Source organism: Scyliorhinus canicula, chromosome 24, assembly GCF_902713615.1.
Source record: "Scyliorhinus canicula chromosome 24, sScyCan1.1, whole genome shotgun sequence".
Lineage (NCBI taxonomy): Eukaryota > Metazoa > Chordata > Chondrichthyes > Carcharhiniformes > Scyliorhinidae > Scyliorhinus > Scyliorhinus canicula.
The window spans coordinates 15,760,207-15,780,800 of NC_052169.1; the positions used below are offsets into that span (position 1 = coordinate 15,760,207).

The window sequence follows — 20,594 nt, forward strand, 5'->3', positions numbered from 1 at the left end:
CTTAAGATAACCCTTTGTGCCAGTGTTTGCGGTATTGTGCTACACGTGGCATTGCTGCTATTCAAGCTTGACAATCCACCCCCGTCCCTTCCCAATCCCACCAAAATAAATAAGCTGATGAACTCTCTACAAAGGCCTGAAGCCAATGAGCAACATGCTCAGAATCACATAATTGTTGCAATACGTCCTGTCAGTCTTACTGAATCCCTGATGTGGAGATGCCGGCGTTGGACTGGAGTGAGCACAGTAAGAAGTCTTACAACACCAGGTTAAAGTCCAACAGGTTTGTTTCAAACACTAGCTTTCGGAGCACTGCTCCTTCCCCAGGTGAATCTGAGGAAGGAGCAGTGCTCCGAAAGCTGGTGTTTGAAACAAACCTGTTGGACTTTAACCTGGTGTTGTAAGACTTCTTACTGAATCCCTGCCAGTCAGTTACAGAGGAGGACCCTTGCCGGGAATGTCCACACTGTAGATTGGCAAAGGTGAAGTGGTGGACGTACCGTTGCTGTCTGATCCCAGGCTGACCATTGACCTCCGGAGGGGCCAGGCTGACCTGTCAGTGGGGCTAGTTTGATGATTAATGCGATGCCCAATTAAATGCAGTCAGCAACATAAATATGTTCCTTGATTCAGACTGTGTGAATGTTTCTGTAAGAGTTACTCAACATATTGGGTTTTTGAGAAGCTTCTTTGCATGAGCAACATATCGAACATTAATCATTTATTTGTCTGTCGGTTCTCTCCTGTCAGTACGAGAAGATTGCAAAGCTCACTGCAGATGCCAAGTTTGGTAAGTCTACACAAAGCTTTTTCATGTATATTGTTGAATTATCTTTGCAATGCTCATATTTTTGTTTTGCACCTGCAATCGTTCATGCAGTGCCATGTGATGTGATATTTTCATACTGTATATCAGGTTGGGAAGAGAATATTATTATTTGCGTGCAGAATGCAAGAGGCCCACTTTGTTGTGAACGTGCAAAAAGAATGTAAAAGTCTTGCACTTTTTAAATATAAGTTTGGAGTACCCAATTCTTCTTTTTTTTCCAATTTGAGGGGCAATTTAGCCAATTCACCTACCCGGCACATCTTTTTGGGTTGTGGGCCGAGACCCACGCAGAGACGGGGAGAATGTGCAAAGTCCACACGGACAGTGACTCGGGGCTGGTGTCGGGTTCGGGTCCTGGGTGCCGCGAGGCAGCAGTGCTAGCCACTGCGCCACCGCGCCGCCTACAGGTCGTGCATTTTGATAGAGGGCTTTACACGACCACCCTGAGTATTCGAAGCTCTTCACTGCCAATGAAGTGCAGCCACTGTTGCGATGTATGAAATACAGCTGCCAATGTGCACGCCGCAAATGTGAGAAAGACGGGATGAACGGTTTTGTAATGCTGACCGACGGACCAATTTTGGCCAGGTCACCAGTGACGCCGGTGTGCTGCTCTTCCAAATGGGGTCAAGTGATCTTTTGTGTTCCTCTAGGCAGGCAGGCAGGCGGGGCCTTGATTTCATGTCTCAACCAACAGACAGCCCCACTGGCAGTACAGCACTCCCTTAATGCCGCACTGGAGTGCCAGCCACGATTTCTGTGCACAAACCCTCAAACCATGTGACGAGAATGCTGCCAGTTGAGCCGCCACTGATGGTCTGAATCCGTGACGGGCACCCTGGGCTAGTGAGTGGGTGCCAGGAGTGGTCCCCAACCCCCCTTCACGGTAGCATTGTGGATAGCATAATCGCTTCACAGCTCCAGGGTCCCAGGTTCGATTCCGGCTTGGGTCACTGTCTGTGCGGAGTCTGCACATCCTCCCCGTGTGTGCGTGGGTTTCCTCCGGGTGCTCCGGTTTCCTCCCACAGTCCAAAGATGTGCGGGTTAGGTGGATTGGCCGTGATAAATTGCCCTTAGTGTCCAAAATTGCCCTTAGTGCTGGGTGGGGTTATTGGGTTATGGGGATAGGGTGGAGGTGTTGACCTTGGGTAGGGTGCTCTTTCCAAGAGCCGGTGCAGACTCGATGGGCCGAATGGCCTCCTTCTTCACTGTAAATTCTATGATAATCTAATTCTATGATCTCAGTGGGCCGCAGGTTGAAATCGGGCTTGCTCACTGACCACGACCCCATGATTAAGATTAAACATTTAATACGGAGCGAACATTTCCTAACGTGTTGGAGAAAGTGCTTCATGCATTCATAGAGCTGTCATCAGCTACAAATGGTTAAAAGCCAAAGAAATGTTTCCACTTACCTGGCCGACACCGTACTTTGATTGACAGCTGTCTGCTTCCTGTGTCCACAGTCAATGCTGTGCACAGTTGCCATCTACCTCATTTCTGTCGCCCTTTACTTTCGCACCACTTCAGGGGTACCAGTAGGGAAAAAAGACTATGCGGGCAGAAACCAGCGGAATGTGACCCCTGGGCCACCGATTACTCACCGCTGGTATACATTGTGAACAGATGTTATAGGGTACACAACTGGCCCAGCCATCAGTATAACCCTATGCACCCACTGATTTACCTCCAACATCGATTCAACTGCTGATCACCTCATCTCCAGCGAGACTGTGCCGATATGATTCCGTATTATACCTAAAAGAAGCAACTGCCATATGTAGCGACAGGAAAAAGAACCCCGATACGCATAATAAGAATAATCTTTATTGTTGTCACAAGTAGGCTTACATTAACACTGCGTTGAAGTTACTGTGGAAATTCCCTAGCCGTCACATTCCGGCGCCTGTTCGGGTGCACAGAGGGAGAATTCAGAATGTCCAATTCACCTAACCACGTCTTTCGGGACTTGTGGGAGGAAACCGGAGCACCCGGAGGAAACCCACGCAGACACGGGGAGAACGTGCAGACTCCGCGCAGACAGTGACCCAAGCCGGGAATCGAACCTGGGACCCTGGAGCTGTGAAGCAACAGCGCTACCCACTGTGCTACCCACTGCGCTACCCACTGTGCTACCCTGCCGCCTGTGTTATGTGTCTCTTGGAGATATAACCAGACATCAACTGAATGGCTGCTGATTGGACTTTTAGACGGGCCTGTATGGGAGCTATGAAAATAACTTTGACTTAAGATAACCCTTTGTGCCAATGTTTGTGGTATTGTGCGGTAATGTGCTACACTGTGGCATTGCTGCTATTCAAGCTTGACAATCCACCCCAGTCCATTCCCAATCCCACCGATGTAAATAAGCTGATGAACTCTCTACAAAGGCCTGAAGCCAATGAGCGGGAATCGAACCTGGGATCCTGGCGCAGTGAAGCAACGGTGCTAACCACTGTGCTACCGTGCTGCCCATGTGTCAATGTGGGAGAGTTTCCATTTGATGAAGATGTTGCCAGCACACTTTTTCTGTTGAGTTTGAAAGGTGCCTTTTATAATCGCTTCCAATCTTTAGCACCCTGAAGTCATGTTTGACCCCCCACCCACCGCACCCCCGACAAATGTTCTGCTGCAAAATGTGAATCTTTGTAAAGTTGCAGAAAGGACAATTCTACATTCCGTTTCTTAAAAAAAAACTTACAAGAAACAGGTGTATTTGGAATCACTAACTTTCGGAGCATAGCTCCTTCATCAGATCATCGGGTGATCACCTGGTGAAGGAGCTGCGCTCCGAAAGCTAGTGCTTCCAAATAATCCTGTTGGACTTTAACCAGGTGTTGCAAGACTTACTGTGCCCAATGCCGGCATCTCCACGTTATTTTTTTAAAAACTAATCTCATCATTTGGGGCCTCACGGTAGCATGGTGGTTAGCATCAATGCTTCACAGCTCCAGGGTCCCAAGTTCGATTCCCGGCTGGGTCACTGTCTGTGTGGAGTCTGCACGTCCTCCCCGTGTGTGCGTGGGTTTCCTCCGGGTGCTCCGGTTTCCTCCCACAGTCCAAAGATGTGCGGGTTAGGTGGATTGGCCATGCTAAATTGCCCATAGTGTAAGGTTAATAGGGGGATTGTTGGGTTACGGGTATACGGGTTACGTGGGTTTAAGTAGGGTGATCATTGCTCGGCACAACATCGAGGGCCGAAGGGCCTGTTCTGTGCTGTACTGTTCTATGTTCTATGTTCTATCAGATATTTTTCCGTTTCTTCTTAAATTCCAGAAACCAGCGACATAAAGGCCACTATTGCGGTGCTAAACTTTGTTTTAGCAAGTGCTGGCAAATACGGTGTGGACGGCGAATCTTTATCTAGTGAATTACAACAACTTGGTCTGCCAAAAGGTATTGTGCTTTTCCCACCTGAAACGATGCGGGTCGAGTGTCCTGTATCCTTGTCAATCGCGTTTCGGATCATCACGGTTCTCCGATATCGCTTTTAAACTTGCATGGCTATAGCCTAAAGTAAATAAAATAGTTCAAAAGGTAAGACGTATCGCTCAACAGTAAGATGTATCACTGAACAATAAGTATAGGGTGCCTGAGATGAGTTTCTTTTTGATATGTTCACCACAAAAGTCGCAAGGTAAACCGTGCGGACAAACGATTGGACCTCCCACACTAAAGGCTGGTGAGGTTCAAAAAAGAAAGTGTGGTATTTGGATCTTTCAGGCTTACGGATAAAGGGTACTCGACCTGTACTAGTTGATGTGTTATGTACTCTGGGAGAACACAGGCCGCAACTGGATGCAGCTTTAACCAAAAGATACTCCAGACCTTGAAGTTAGTTCAATCTGCTTTATTGAACCAGTAGCACAGTTAGCACAGTTCTCTGAGTTCGACTCTCTGCTAACCTAAGTGTGGTTACTCTGTCTGACTGAACCAGACTAGCTCTTAGCCACGTGCTGGAAGTGTGATACTGCACGTACACCCTGACTCACTCTGTATATGTTCATCAGTGGAAAGAGGCTGAGTGTGAATGCCTCGCGCCTTTTATAGTGAGATACCACCCCTGAGTGTCCTGCCTGCTCATTGGTCATGTCCTGTTCTCTGTGTTCATTAGCTGCCTGTCTGTATATCATTCTGTGCATGTCTGCACATCATGACAATAGTGACATTTTTGAATTATTTAGAACTCAATTGACTCGAACGTGAACAAATCGTCGAGCGAATTCAGGCAAAACCTCTTTACCAAAGAGCGCTGAGCATACAGAACTCCGCTAGTTGAGGCGTGCAATATGGGAGCTGGATAAACACTCGCGGGAGAAAGGGATAGAAGGATCATAAGAAATAGGGGCCATGAGTAGTCCATTCAGCCCATCGTGCTTGCCCCACCATTCAAATAAAACCATGGGCGCTCTGGATTGTGGCCTTGCCTTTGCTTGCCTGCCGATTCCCCCATAACCCTCATCTCCCTCGTGGATCAATCTTTCCAACTTGGCCTTGAATATATATAGTGACACCCTGATTCCACGGCTCCCCATGCAAGAGAAATCCAAAAACTATAACCACCCTCTGAGAGGAATCAAAATCTTCCTCATCTCCATCTTAAAGGGGAGACCCCTTGTGTTTAAGCTGTGCCCCCCCCCCCCCCTAGTTCTAGTCTCTCCCACCAGGGGAAACATCCTCTCAACATCCACTCTGTCAAACCCACTCAATCTTGTATGTCTCAACAAGATACGTTGGATGAAGCGGGATAGGAGAAGGCTCATGTTGCATGGGTGAATCGGGCTGAAGGGCCTTTTTTCTTTTGTCCGAAACTCTTTTGCTGAAACACACAATCGTTACAGCACAGAAGGAGGCCACTTTGGCACATCCAAGTCTGCACAGACTCTCCAAACGAGCATCATGACTTGGCGCCATTTCCCGCCTATTCCCCGTGCTACATATCTCTGCTATCTGCTCTGTATTCAGAACAAAGAGCCGAATTGTAAAGCTGAGGGAGATTACAGAGAGGAGGGATGAGGCCATGAAGGGATTTGATCACTCAGATACAAACATTATATAATCTGCCTGTTCCCCCTCTCAGATTGCTAACAGGCCCATTATTAACTTGCAACGTTTTCTGTTTCCGTCCGCGTTCAGCCATTATTTAAGAGCAGTTTCAAATGTTGTATCGACATGGCTTTGTGAGAATAATTGGGAGTGTTTTGAATTAGTTAGACTTGTTTGTTTTGGACAGAGTGCTCTCAGTGCGAAGATTCCACTGTATTCCCGAAATGACCTTTGACGATATCTTTAATACTGGGCCAGAAATCTTTAATTGCATCTCATGCTTAACCTTTCAGAACACGCTACTGCACTCTGTAAATCGTATGAAGACAAACAGACTGCCCTCCAGGACAGATTAAAGGAGAGCAGCCTCAGGCGTAAGTGGCATTATCCTTTCTCGAGGTTTGACGATAAGCCGATTTATTTGGACGCACTCCAGTTTAGTGCAGTGTGTGAGATGTTGCTAAACTCTCTCTGAATAGGTTTGTGCCTGAGGGAGCGGATAGGAATTTATTTTGAGACTATTGTAACCCTAACTAGGCTTGTGGTGTTTGATCTTGTGTACAGTCAACAAACTCGACTCCGTGTCCTGGAGAGTGGACTACACCCTGAGTTCCAGTGAGCTGAAAGAAGTAAACAAACCTATTGTCCATCTGAAGATCAATGTTCGGAACGTTGACACGGGAGATGTGGAGCCCATGGTCGTTTCGGTAACGGCCAGCAAGTTCAGAGTCTTACTCGCTGGTAGGTCAAGCCTAAAGCAACTAGGGGCGGGGGAATGAATGGGATTTGACCAAACCCATTTTTGTGTTGTGTAAAACTTTGGTTATTTTTGACTGATTAAAGTCAACATTTCTAATACACGTTCCTGCTTTGCACCTGCTACTTCAGCCCTAAGGTTGTAATTCCACAGGTGTTTAACATCTGTCTTCAGAATTCTCACCCTCTTGTTTAAACCCCTTCATGGCCTCACCCCCTCCCTATCTCTGCAACCGCCCACATTGTTTTGAGAACTCGGTGCCCCTCCAACTCGGATGACTTGTACGTCGCCCCTCTCCACTCCCTTTGCAACACAATTGGCGGGCAGGCCGTCGGGCCATCCCACCCCCAAATTTTGCAATTCCCTCCCTTTGGGCGTCGCTGTGGCACAGTGGTTAGCACTGCTGCCTCACAGCGCCAGGGACCCGGGTTCAATTCCGGCCTTCGCTAACCGTCTGTGTGGAGTTTGCACCTTCTCCCCGTGTGACTGCATGGGTTTCCTCCCGGGTGCTCCGGTTTCCTCCCACAGTCCAAAGATGTGCAGCTTGGGTGGATTGGCCATGATAAAAATTGCCCCTTACTCCAGGGATTTGCAGGTTAGGTGGGGTTGCAGGGATAGGGCGTGGGAGCAGACCTAGGTAGGGTGCTGTTTCAGATGGTTGATGCAGACTTGATGGGCCAAATGGCCTCCTGCACTGTAGGAATTCCATGATTCTAATTGTCCATAAGACGATGAGACATAGGAGCAGAATTAAGCCACTGGGCCCATCGAGTCTGCTCAGCCATTCAATCATGGCTGATATTTTTCTCATCCCCATTCTCCTGCCTTCTCCCCGTAACTCCTGATCCCCTTATTAATCAAGAACCTATCTATCTCTGTCTTAAAGACACTCAGTGACTTGGCCTCCACAGCCTTCTGCGGCAAAGAGTTCCACAGATTCACCACCCTCTGGCTGAAGAAATCCCTCCTCATCTCTGTTTTAAAGAATTGTCCCTTTAGTCTGAGATTGTGTCCTCTGGTTCTAGTTTGTCCTACAAGTGGAAACATCCTCTCCACGTCCACTCTATCCAGGCCTCGCAGTATCCTGTAAGTTTCAATAAGATCCCCCCCTCATCCTTCTACTCCAACGAGTACAGACCCAGAGTCCTCAACCGTTCCTCATACGACAAGCTCTTCATTCCAGGGATCATTCTTGTGAACCTCCTCTGGACCCTTTCCAAGGCCAGCACATCCTTCCTTAGATATGGGGCCCAAAACTGCTCACAATACTCCAAATGGGGGTCTGATCAGAGCCTTATGTGGCCTCAAAAGTACATCTAGCCCTCTCGACATGAATTGCATTTGCCTTCCTGCCTGCCGACTGAACCTGCACGTTAACCTTAAGAGAATCGTGAACAAGGACTCCCAAGTCCCTTTGTGCTTCTGATTTCCTCAGCATCTTCCCATTTAGAAATTCCACCGCCCACATCTCTGATAAGAAAGTCCTTGATGCCTACCTCTGACCAAACATTAGGTCAATCACCTTTAATGCTTGGGTTCGGTGCCAATCTTTGATTACGTTCTTGTGGAGCACCTTGGGGTCCATTAACGGTGCTATTGGGGGTCTGTTAACGCTGCTATATAAATTAAAGTTGTTCAGGGTCCGTCAGGGTTAATGACTACTCTTGTCTTTCCCCCCCAGAACTCAAGCAAGCACAAACATTAATGAATGCCTTGAACTAAACAACTTTATCCAAGTGAGCAACTTTTCTGGCAGCTGTGAGCTTCCCGATTGACAGGAAATTGGAGGGAGAGAGGACGAACGTACGGATGCATAAAGAAAAAATAAACAATGACTCTTGTTCCTCTCTCTGTGGAAACGATTAGTTGCGTTGTGGATCACTCAAGAGCTTGAACATTCCACCGAGCGTTCTTCCCGCAAACCTTGCGGAAATACATATGTATGTCCAGAACATTAGAACCTGAATTTGTATCTTGGTGAAGCACTTTCTAGAGAATGATTTTGTCTGTACCGATTTGGCTTCAGCCCTGCCAATATCTTGGGGATAAGGAGGGCACAGGCAGAATTGCCACTGGGAAAGCGCGAGGAGAAATTAACTCCTCTCTTCGTGGCTGGTTGAGTCCCGATGTTGCGGTATTTTAAAATGGCGCTGCTGACTGACCTCTGACCCAAGGTTGAGTGACCAAGGTGGCTCAGCAGGCTGGAATTGGGACACTCCCCACTCGCCCTACTTGAGATCTCGGCTCGAACCTGCCCGAGTCAACCCGGGTGGAAAGTCTCCCCTCGGCGGCAGTGGTTTGTCCAGGCTTGTCGTCCACGTTCCTTAATTTGCTCTGTCCAGAATTTAACAGCTTCGCTTTGTGTCCGCGAGGACGCAGGCGCTGGGCAATGCAAGATTCACTTGAACCCTTGAGTTGGATGAGGAGTTGGGACGTAGCTGCAGCCTCTTTGTTGAATGGCGGGCATCACCTTTTTGAGAACTTGACACTAATCAGGAGCAGGGACAGTTATTTCATTGCCGGGATTCTTTCATTTGACCTCTCGGTGGTTAATAACTGTGACCAAGCACCGTTGTCCGTTTTTTTTTTTGCATTCGAGGGAAAACCGGAGCTAATTGAATCATAAAACCTGTGAATCCAGGGCAGCGTCAGTCACTGCCTTTTTCCAGGATGGAGCAGGTTTCATCACCAATTGAAGTCTCTGTTAGATCTGGAAGGCCACGAATAGATTGAGTCCAAGCAAATTAACAAACTGGTATTTCCGAAGAGTCGAGGGTGGTGGGGGGTGGTTCTCAAGGTTGCTACATTGCTCCTCTGGTTTGAAATGAACTTCGAAATGACCGATCTTTTAGACCAATTTTTTTTCTTTTTTGCTTGGGTCTTAACCACTTTGGTAACTGGGAGGAGGTTCGCCCAGAGGAACGAGCCAATCCGCAAAGGTGGTTCTTCCCACACTTATTAAAGAATCTGGCGTCCCTCCCCGTTTATAGCGGGTTACCATATTAACCCTTCAACCCTTACAACCTGGCTTCAGAAGCAGCCAAAGCTGATGGCTCCGCAATTGCTTGGCCATGTTGGGTTGAAATGTCGCAGATCAGGCTGGTATGTAAATTGGTGTGTCTCTCTCTCTCTCTCTCTCTCTCTCTCTCTCCCGTGTGCTGCAGGAGGGGTGGTTTAGGGGGTTGCGGGGAACATCGGATATGGTGAAGCTTCAGCTGTCTTTGCTCCGGCTGCTGTGAGAATGTTTGACTCGGGCACCGGCCACCCATAACAACGAAATGTTCCAGCTCTTGCTTTCATCTTGACGAGCGCGAAGGCCCAGCAGAATTCGTTTAAGCTTACACTTTTGAAATGAAATGAAAATCGCTTATTGTCACGAGTAGGCTTCAATGAAGTTACTGTTAAAAGTCCCTAGTCGCCACATTCCGGCGCCTGTTCGGGGAGGCTGGTACGGGAATCGAACCGTGCTGCTGGCCTGCCTTGGTCTGCTTTCAAAGCCTGCGATTTAGCCCAGTGAGCTAAACCAGCCCCTTAAAAGATTCAGGGGCTGATTTAGCACAGGGCTAAATCGCTGGCTTTGTAAGCAGACCAAGGCAGGCCAGCAGCACGGTTCATTTCCCGTACCAGCCTCCCCGAACAGGCGCCGGAATGTGGCGACTAGGGGCTTTTCACAGTGACTTCATTTGAAGCCTACTCGTGACAATAAGCGATTTTCATTTACTTTTCATTTCATAAACATCTAGCAGCCATCACAAGATTGGGCTCGGAACCATCTTGGGATTCACTCCCTCGTCCCCTCCCCCCCCCCCCCCCCCCCCCTCCCAATCCCCCAGGCGGGTAGCAAGTTTTCCAATACTCTTGGCCCTTGTCTTTGCCAGGTTCCTACTAACAAACCCCGGGACAGCGGACGACAAGGGTCTGCATTACATCGTAAACAGAGGAGTCAGAAATGGCCATTTTCACACCCTTGTTTGAGTGGAGCTTGGAATCATTGGTGTATGTGTGTGTGTGGGGGTCCCACTTCCCCAACATCAAATCTAATGATGGCCTGGAGCAGGGACAATCGGAATCGGAGACTCCCGTGAATTTCACGAACAGGGCGGCTCGGGGTGATTTGTGCCTAGAGTTCTCGGCACCCAAGGGATGCTGAGCACTTTGTAACCTTAACTTGGCCTTTAACTTCAGAAATCTAAATGAGAATGTCTTATCCCTCACCAGTCTGCGGGCTGTGGGTAATTGTTTACACTTGTGTCGAATAAAGTTACCAACAAAAAGTGTCTCTCGGAAAAAGTTACATTTAATTCAGTTTTGTAATCTGCTCCCTGCAGGAATCCGTGTGACGGTGAAGCAAGGAGACATTGTACCTTGTCTTCATCAGGGACGATAATTCAGTATTGTGAACTATTTTTTAATGAGCGTGGTGGTCACATTTGGTCACAGTTGAAAATCTTTGTGTACCTAATTTACCAGTACATATGCTATGTACAGATATTCTTTTGGGTTCAAGCATTAAGACAAAAGATTTCTTTTGGAATTTTGCATACATGCACGAAATAAGTACTGTCCAGCTAATTAATAGCAGCATTGCAAACTTATGAATTGTGAAAATAAAGTGAAGTTTAAGCATGGACAACTGCTGTCGGCCATTTTGCCCCTCAATCCTGCGTCGCCTACATTTCCTAAGAACATGCCTGATCCTTGCTCCCAGCTGCATAACCCCCACAGATCCCCTTTGTGTCCACGTTTCTCCAATTCGTTCACGGTCTGTGGGCATCCTGCATTTATTTCGCATCCCTAATTGATGTGGATCTGGAGTCACGTGTCGGCCAGACCGGGTAAGGACGGCAGATGGGGCTTTATGACACTCGACAATGGCGTTCACGGTCATCACTAGGCTTTTTAACTCCAAACAAATTTCAACAGATGGCATGGGATTCGAATACGGGTTACCAGAGTATTACCTAATCCAGCGCACTGCCACTACGCCACTGCCTTCCCCAGTCCAAAGATGTGCAGGTTAGGTGGATTGGCCATGATAAATTGGCCTTAGTGTCCAAAATTGCCCTTAGGGGCTGTTTAGCACAGGGCTAAATCGCTGGCTTTGAAAGCAGGCCAGCAGCACGGTTCCATTCCCGTAACAGCCTCCCCGAACAGGCGCCGGAATGTGGCGACTAGGGGCTTTTCACAGTGACTTCATTTGAAGCCTACTCGTGACAATAAGCGATTTTCATTTCATTTCATTAGTGTTGGGTGGGGTTACTGGGTTATGGGGATAGGGTGAGGTGTTGACCTTGGGTAGGGTGCTCTTTCCAAGAGCCGGTGCAGACTCGATGGACCGAATGGCCTCCATCTGCACAGTAAATTCTATGATCTAATAGTTCTATGATGCTCTATGATCTAATAGTGACTCATTACCCAATTGGATGGTGATTGACTCTCGGCCAGCTCACCCCTTTCCCATTTTCAATCTTTTTATATCTGGTGAAAAGAAATATTAAAAGCACGTTCTCCCTGTGTCGGTGTGGGTTTCCTCTGGTTTCCTTCCACTGTCCTCCGACGTGCAGGTTAGGTGAATTGGCCATGCCAAATTGCCGTTGGTGTCCAAAAAACGTTAAATGGGGTTGCAGGGATAGGGAGGAGGTGTGGGCTTAGGTAGGATGCTCTTTCCAAGGGCCGGTGCAGACTCGATGGGCTGAATGGCCTCCTGCACTGTGAATTCTATGAAAACGGCCTGATGATTTTTCTCCAAGGTCGCACTTGTCTTGGCAATTGATCTTCAATTCCTGGAGACTCCAGGTCAATCCTTGGGACCCTTTTAGAGTGCTAAAGGAGGATTAGAAGTATCAAGTTGTTCCCATTGGCCATGATCAATGAGTGGGGTTCTGGGGCTATATTTTGGAAATTAATTACAACATACAAATGTTGTTCAGTGGATATTGTCTGTAGAATAGAATCCCTACAGTGCAGAAGGTGGCCATTCGGCCCATTGAGTCCTCGCCAACTCTCCAAAAGAACACTCGACCGAGGCCCACTCCCCCACCATATCCCCCCAACCATGCGCATTGATCATGGTCAATCCATCTAACCTGCATATCTTTGCACTGTGGGATGAAACCCACGCAGACAAGGTACAAATTTTAATAATCTTTATTGTCACAAGTAGGCTTACATTAGCACTGCAATGAAGTTACTGCGAAAAATCCCCTAGTCGCCACATTTCAACGCCTGTTCGGGTACACCTGAGGGAGAATTCAAAACGTCCAGATTACCTAACAGCACGTCTTTCGGGAGTTGTGGGAGGAAACCGGAGCACCCGGAGGGAACGCACACAGACACGGGGAGAACGTGCAGACTCCACACAGACAGTGACCCAAGCCGGGAATCGAACTTGGGACCCTGGCGCTGTGAAGCAACAGTGCTAACCACTGTGCCGCCCACTGCACAATGCCCCCAAATGCAGACTCCAAATGGATGATATCTGGGGCAACACCTTCACCACCTTGATGCGCAGAACAAACACTTCCAAAACTGTTACTCTAACCATGAATCGTTGCGGGCAGGGAGAGAGACTATTTATAAAGCGCCTTTCACTTCCTCAGGATGTGTCAAAAGTATTTTACGAGCTGATAATTATTTGTTAAAGTGTAACCAGCCATGTGGGCAAAGGTGGGAGCCATTCTGCGCGCAAAGAGCCCAAAAGCAGCACTGATTTGATTGGCCAGTTATTTGGAGTTGGTGCTTGTGGGATAGTTGTTTGCCAGGGTGCCCCGCACCCATTGGTCCATCCTCCAACCAATTGGAAAGGTCTTGACAGTGAATGAAAGTTCCGCCACCCCCACTCCCTACCTGCAACATTTTTACAAGCAATAAAAAGTCTTCAAAGTAACACTTTTTCGAAAAGCTCAATTTTGTTTAAGGCTGCAAGACTTTTTTTCCCAGAGTTGCTCGCGCCGTTGTCCTGGCAACTAATCTTCCACCCTGGAAGGATAATTTTTAAATGTATTCTTTCGTGGAACAGGCAGCAAGGTTAGCATTTATTGCCCATCCCTAATCGCCTTTGAACTGAGTGACCTGCTGACCCGTTTCAGAGGCCAGTTACGAACCGACCACATTGCTGCGGGTAAGGAGTCACATGTAGATCTGAGCAGCTAAGGATTCCATTCCCTAAAGTCAACCAGATGGGTTTTTACAGCATTCCACAGTCACTATTACAAGGTTTAAAATCCAGATTTTATTAAATTGCACCAGTTGCCATGTTGGGATTTGAACCTATGCCCACTGTGCATTAACCTGGGTCTCTTCATGTATTTTTAAATTCATTCAAGGGATGTGGGTGTCACCGGCCAGGCCAGCATTCATTGCCCATCCCTAATTGCCCTCTAGAAGGTGGTGGTGAGCTGCCACCTTGAACCGTTGTAGTCCCTGTGGCGTAGGCACACCCACAGTAGCACTGAAGGAACAGTGAAACATTTCCAAATCAGGATGGTGTGTAACCTGGAGGGGAACCTCCAGGCGGTGGGGTTCCCATGTGTCTGCTGCCCCTTTGTCCTTCTAGATGGTAGCGGTCATGGGTCTGGGGGGTGCTGTCTAAGGAGCCTTGGCGAGTTGCTGCTTGTAGATGGTACACACGGCTGCCACTGTGTGTCGGTGGTGGAGGGAAGCGAATGTTGAAGGTGGTGGAGGGGGTGTCAATCATGCGGGTTACATAAAAACATAAGAACTAGGAGCAGGAGTCGGCCATCTGGCCCCTCGAGCCTGCTCCGCCATTCAATGAGATCATGGCTGATCTTTAGTGGACTCAGCTCCACTTTCCGGCCCGAACACCATAACCCTTAATCCCTTTATTCTTCAAAAAACTATCTATCTTTATCTTAAAAACATTTAATGAAGGAGCCTCAGCTGCTTCACTGGGCAAGGAATTCCATAGATTCACAACCCTTTGGGTGAAGAAGTTCCTCCTAAACTCAGTCCTAAATCTACTGCCCCTTATTTTGAGGCTATGTCCCCTAGTTCTGCTTTCACCCGCCAGTGGAAACAACCTGCCCGCATCTATTCTATCTATTCCCTTCATAATTTTATATGTTTCTATAAGATCCCTCCTCATCCTTCTAAATTCCAACGAGTACAGTCCCAGTCTACTCAACCTCTCCTCATAATCCAACCCCTTCAGTTCTGGGATTAACCTAGTGAATCTCCTCTGCACACCCTCCAGCGCCAGTACGTCCTTTCTCAGGTAAGGAGACCAAAACTGAACACAATACTCCAGATGTGGCCTCACTAACACCGTATACAATTGCAACATAACCTCCCTAGTCTTAAACTCCATCCCTCTAGCAATGAAGGACAAAATTCCATTTGCCTTATTAATCACCTGTTGCACCTGTAAACCAACTTTCTGGACTCATCCTGGATGATGTCGAGCTTCTTGAGTGTTGTTGGAGCTGCGCTCACCCAGGCAAGTGGAGAGTATTCCATCGCACTCCTGACTTGTGCCGTGCAGATGGTGGACAGGAGAGTCAGGATTGGTTTGGATTTGTTTATTGTTACGTGTACCGAGGTACAGTGAAAAGTATTTTTCTGCGAGCAGCTCAACAGATCATTAAGTACATGGGAAGAAAAGGAAAGAAAAGAAAATACATAATAGGGCAACACAAGGCATACAATGTAACTACATATACACTGGCATCGGGCGAAGCATATGGGCAGCGTGGTAGCATGGTGGTTAGCACAATTGCTTCACAGCTCCAGGGTCCCAGGTTCGATTCCGGCTTGGGTCACTGTCTGTGCGGAGTCTGCACGTTCTCCCCTGTCTGCGTGGGTTTCCTCCGGGTGCTCTGGTTTCCTCCCACAGTCTAAAGATGTGCAGGTTAGGTGGATTGGTCATGCTAAATTGCCCTTAGTGTCCAAACTTGCCCTTAGTGTTGGGTCGGGTTGTGGGGGTGTGGGCTTGGGTAGGGTGCTCTTTGCAGGAGCCGGTGCAGACTCGATGGGCTGAATGGCCTCCTTCTGCACTGTAAATTCTATGAATAATGTTAATGAGGTCAGTCCATAAGAGGGTCATGTAGGAGTCTGGTAACTGCGGGAAGAAGCTGTTTTTGAGTCTGTTCGTGCGGGTTCTCAGACTTTTGTATCTAATAATAATCGCTTATTGTCACAAGTAGGCTTCAATGAAGTTACTGTGAAAAGCCCCTCGGCGCCACATTCTGGCGCCTGTTCGGGGAGGCCGGTACGGGAATTGAACCTGCGCTGCAGGCCTTGCTCTGCATTACAAGCCAGCTGTTTAGCCCACTGTGCTAAACCTGCCCCTAATGCCCGATGGAGGTGAGTTGCTGAGTATTCCTAGCCTCTGAACTGCTTTTGTAGACACAGTGTCCAGTTCAATTTCTGATCAACGGTTACCCCCCCAGGACGTTGGTAGCGGGAGATTCGGTGATGGTAATGCCATTGAATGTCAAGGGGCGATGATTAGATTCTCTCGCTACTCCTGTGACATTCTCATTGCCCCGCATCATCGAATAATTAGCACCTCCGTTCCAGCTTTAAATATGTAAAGCTGTGGTTCAGACTGCAGATCTCCCACCCCCTGAGTCGCGGCGCTTCCCGTCCCCCTGCGGAGATTTGAGGGCAAATGCGTGGCTGGCACTCCCGTGCACTACCGAGGGGACGCTGCACTGCCGGCGGTGCCATCTTGCAGTTCAGACATTAAACCGAGGCCTCCCCCTCTCTGTGAGATGTTGTTGTATTCTCTGTGAATATCAGTCAGTGGCTGGGAACTAATGTGTTGTGTGCAAGTGTTCCAGAGGACCACATTTCACAGCTGCACCAGAGGGCGAATGATGTGTAAATAACCAGTGGAACCTGATTTTGCTTTTAAAGCAGACAGCACGGCAAGATTAAACAGGAAGAGCTTCTGATCTTTGCAAATGCCTAATTATTAACAAGGCCCGGGAACCGAAAGACGACAAAGAACACTTTAGCGCCCCGTCTCCCCTCTCAGGTAAATGATCCAATGTCGTTATTTCGGATAAAGAGTGCGGCAGCTATCCCGCTCCCTCATGTTTATGCTTCAATCCCACAACACAGAAGTACTTTACCCGGTTGCGGTGACATTGCTGCGTGTGGGATCTTGCTGTGTGCACATTGGCCGCTGCGCTTCCTCTGGCACAGCAAGAGGCGACTCTTCAATAAGCACTTCACTGGCTTTGGGGTGTCCGCCGGTCATCAGAGGTGCTTGTCGTGTGTGGGGGGGGGGGGTGGGGGGTGGGGTGGGGGGGGGGGTTCCGTTCCGAGGGGTTAAGAGTTTTAGAGGCAAAGTTCTGGAGCTTCATCGAGTGGGGAGGCACCGTAGCACAGTGGTTGGCACTGTTGCTTCACAACGCCAGGGTCCCGGGTTTGATTCCCAGCCTTGGGTCACGTTCTCCCCGTGTCTGCGTGGGTTTCCTCCGGTTTCCTCCCACTAATCCCGAAAGACGTGCTTGTTAGGTGAATTGGACATTCTGAATTCTCCCTCCGTGTACCCGAGCAGGCGCCGGAGTGTGGCGACTAGGGGCTTTTCACAGTAACTTCATTGCAGTGTGAACGTAAGCCTGCTTGTGACAATAAAGATTATTGTATTATTATTATTCCTGGCTGCCCGCCACGTGGCTGATGCGTTGTCACTCGGCACCTGACTGCAGCGTATCAGTAATTCTGACGCCCTGAGGTACATTATCAGAAGAATTTGCTCTTGAAGAATAACATACAGGGCTAGGAAGGAGGTCTTGTGGGAACCACAGCCTCCCAGTTCGATTCCTACCCCAGGACCCGATGGCCAAGGAAGGTGTGTCCTTAACGCGGCCCAACAGGTTGGGCAACAACCGGCAAAGTCCTTCCAATACATGCAGTACAATGTGGATAAATGTGAAGTTATCCACGTTGGACAGAATGTTGATCGCTTGGGAAGTGCTGCACACCAGTTGCTGAAAGCAAGCATGCAGGTGCAGCGGGCAGTCAGGAAGGCAAATGGTAGGTGGGCCTTCATAGCAAGAGGATTTGAGTACAGGAGCTAGGATGTCTTACTGCAGCTGTACAGGGCCTCGGTGAGACCACATCCGGTGTATTGTGCGCAGTTTTGGTCTCCTCACCTGAGAAAGGATATATTTGCCATCGAGAGAGTGCAGTGAAGGTTCACCACACTGACTCCTGGGCTGAGAAGGACTGTCGTGCCGTATGAGGAGAGATTGGATCGGCTGGGCTTTTGTTCACCTGAGTTTAGAAAAACGAGAGTGACCTCGTAGGAAAGTATAAAATTCGGACAGGGACGGACAAACTGGATTCGGGGATGTGGTTTCCTGTGTCCGGGGCAGGGGAAGTGGGGGGGGGGGGGGGGGGGGGACGAGAACAAGGGAGGAACAAGGGGGTCGCAGACTCTGGATACGGGTCGGCCACTTAGGACTGAGATGGGAAGACACCTCTTCACTCAGAGGGTGGTGAACATGTGGAATTCTCTAGAAGGCTGCGGAGGGTTATGGGAGAAGGCAGGCGAATGGGGACGAGAAAAAAACAATCAGCCATGATTAAATGGCGGAGCAGATTCGATGGCGTTCCGATAGGGGACCAGCCGCGATCACATTGAATGGCGGAGCAGGCGCGAAGGCTCTCCCAAAAGAAAAAGGGAAATAAGAATACTGGTCCTGGACTGATTCCTATTTTCTATGTGTCTATGCCAGTGGCAGGTGGGAAGAACAGGGGGAGGAGGAGAGGGGGGGGGGGGGGGGGGGGGGGGGGGGGAGATTCCTGGCTCAGCCATGAGGGTTGGTACGTCTACCATCACAGCTCAACAACGCACTCTGTGACTGAACTGAAACAGTGCACGCCTCCCCCCCCTCGCCCTTCCCTATCTGCTCCACCTTTCTCCTCCCCTTTCTCCTCACTCTCACTCTTTCCGGAGAGATGAAGCCTGTTCCTTTAAGGGGGTCAGTGCAATAGAAAGACTACAGCTGCCAAGTCCCTGCTTTGAAGAGGGTGAGGAGGATGAAAGCCACATTCGAACAGAGGCAGAAGCACTGATTATCTCGCCCCTGGGGTTTGAGCAGACGAAACGTCCCATCGCATCGCAAAGTCTAATCGCAGCAGTCTCTTTCACTCTTTGCTCTGTGTGCGTGGGTCTGTCTGTGTTTTATCCCACATCTTCCTGATCTTGTTGCAAAGCCTGTGCATCTTTCATTGGGAGGCCCCAATGCTGTTTTGCACCGGGGTTTGCTCAGGAGTTGGACCCGACAATAAATCTCCCCGTGTGAGTTGCACAAGATGCCGCTGAGCTGCAAATGTTGGGGATTCTCACCCGGGAGCTCCAATCTCCTGTTTCCCCCTCCCCTTTACTGTGAGGCTGCACTCACCACCCAACCTGCAGCCAGAGAGAAGCAGTGCATGTTTACTCCACGTTCTGCAGCCTATTCATTTTGTATAAATGGATGGATTAAGCACATCATTAATATTAAGATGTTGATGATTTTATGATATAGTTATTAGGTGTCACCGAATCTCTGCAGTGCAGAAAGAGGCCATTCGGCCCATCCAGTCTGCACCGACCCTCCGAAAGAGCACCCTACCCAGGCCCACTCCCTTACCCCAGCTCCATAACCTCACCTAACAATTTAAGGGGCAATTTATCGCCACCTAACCTGCACATCTTTGGACTGTGGGAGGAAACCGGAGCACCCGGAGGAAACCCACGCAGACATGGGGAGAATGTGCAGACTCCGCACAGACAGTGACCCGAGGTGGGAATTGAACCTGGGTCCCTGGAGCTGTGAGGCAGCAGTGCTAACCACCCTGCCGCCTGTATGAGATAAAATCTTACCCCAGGAAATTTGAGCACAGTATTAAGGGTGACAATGCAGTGTGTGCTGAGGGGGTGCTGCACTGTTGGAGGTGTCTCCATTTAGGTGAGGTATTAAACTGAGGTCCTGCCCATTCAGTCAACTGGGCGTAAATGATCGCACCATTTGAAGCAGAGCGGCGACACTCTCCTCAGTTGCCGCCAGCTGATACCGAACTCTGCTGTGACATGCATCAAACAGACTGCTGACACACGAACATGCAAATTAGGAGCCACTCGGCCCCTCGAGCCTGCATTCAATAAGATCCTGGCTGACTGATTGTAACCTCAACCCCACAATCCTGTCTAACCCCCGATAACCTTTCACCTGTTGATCAAAAATTTATCCAGCTCTGCCGTAAAAATATCCAAAGACCCAGCTTCCCCTGCCTTTGGAGGAAGAGAGAGTTCCAGAGACTCACAGCCCCTCAGAGAGAAAGTTCCCCTAATTTCCATCTTAAATGAGTGAACCCCTTATTTTGAAGCAGTGACCCCCCCCCCGAGTTCTAGATGCTCCCACAGGAAACAACATTCTCCCTGTCAGCACAGCTCAGAATCCTTCATCAAGCCACCTCTCACTCTTCCAAACTCTAGTGAACACAAGCCTAACCACTCCAACCATTAAACTTCCTTACTTAAAAAAACAGATGGGTACTGGACAGTGCACTCTAGAATACAGTACACAGTGCTCTAGAATACAGCACTCAGTACTCTAGAATACAATACACAGTGCTCTAGAATACAGCACTCAGTACTCTAGAATACAGCACTCAGTACTCTAGAATGCAGTACACAGTACTCTAGAATGCAGTACACAGTACTCTCGAATGCAGTACATAGTACTCTGGAATACTGCTCACAGCACTCTAGAATACAGCACTTAGTGCTCTAGAATACAGCACTCAGTACTCTAGAATGCAGTACACAGTACTCTAGAATGCAGTACACAGTACCACAGAATGCAGATACTCTAAAATACAGCACTCAGTACTCTAGAATACAGTTCTCTAGAACACAGTGCTCTGGAATTCTGCACACGACACTCTAGAATACAGTACTCTAGTATGCAGTACACAGTACTCTAGAATACGGCATACATCACT

At 48.7% G+C, this 20,594-nt stretch overlaps 2 protein-coding genes across 4 annotated transcripts in view; both read left to right on the forward strand.

Moving 5' to 3' along the window:
- Positions 1 to 717: 717 nt before the first annotated feature.
- On the forward strand, positions 718 to 8,494 carry commd4 (COMM domain containing 4; the record flags this gene model as incomplete). Its single annotated transcript, XM_038784062.1, has 5 exons — positions 718 to 790; positions 4,106 to 4,225; positions 6,169 to 6,249; positions 6,440 to 6,616; positions 8,314 to 8,494. Coding segments are annotated over 5 exons (492 nt in total), but the record flags the coding sequence as incomplete, so codon positions are not given.
- Positions 8,495 to 16,420: 7,926 nt separating this feature from the next.
- Positions 16,421 to 20,594, forward strand: part of neil1 (nei-like DNA glycosylase 1) — a 45,082-nt gene continuing 40,908 nt past the window's right edge. For all 3 annotated transcript variants that reach the window (XM_038784170.1, XM_038784171.1, XM_038784172.1), the window contains exon 1: positions 16,421 to 16,629. The gene's annotated coding sequence lies outside the window, so the exon portion shown is untranslated. The remainder of the gene's footprint in view (positions 16,630 to 20,594) is intronic.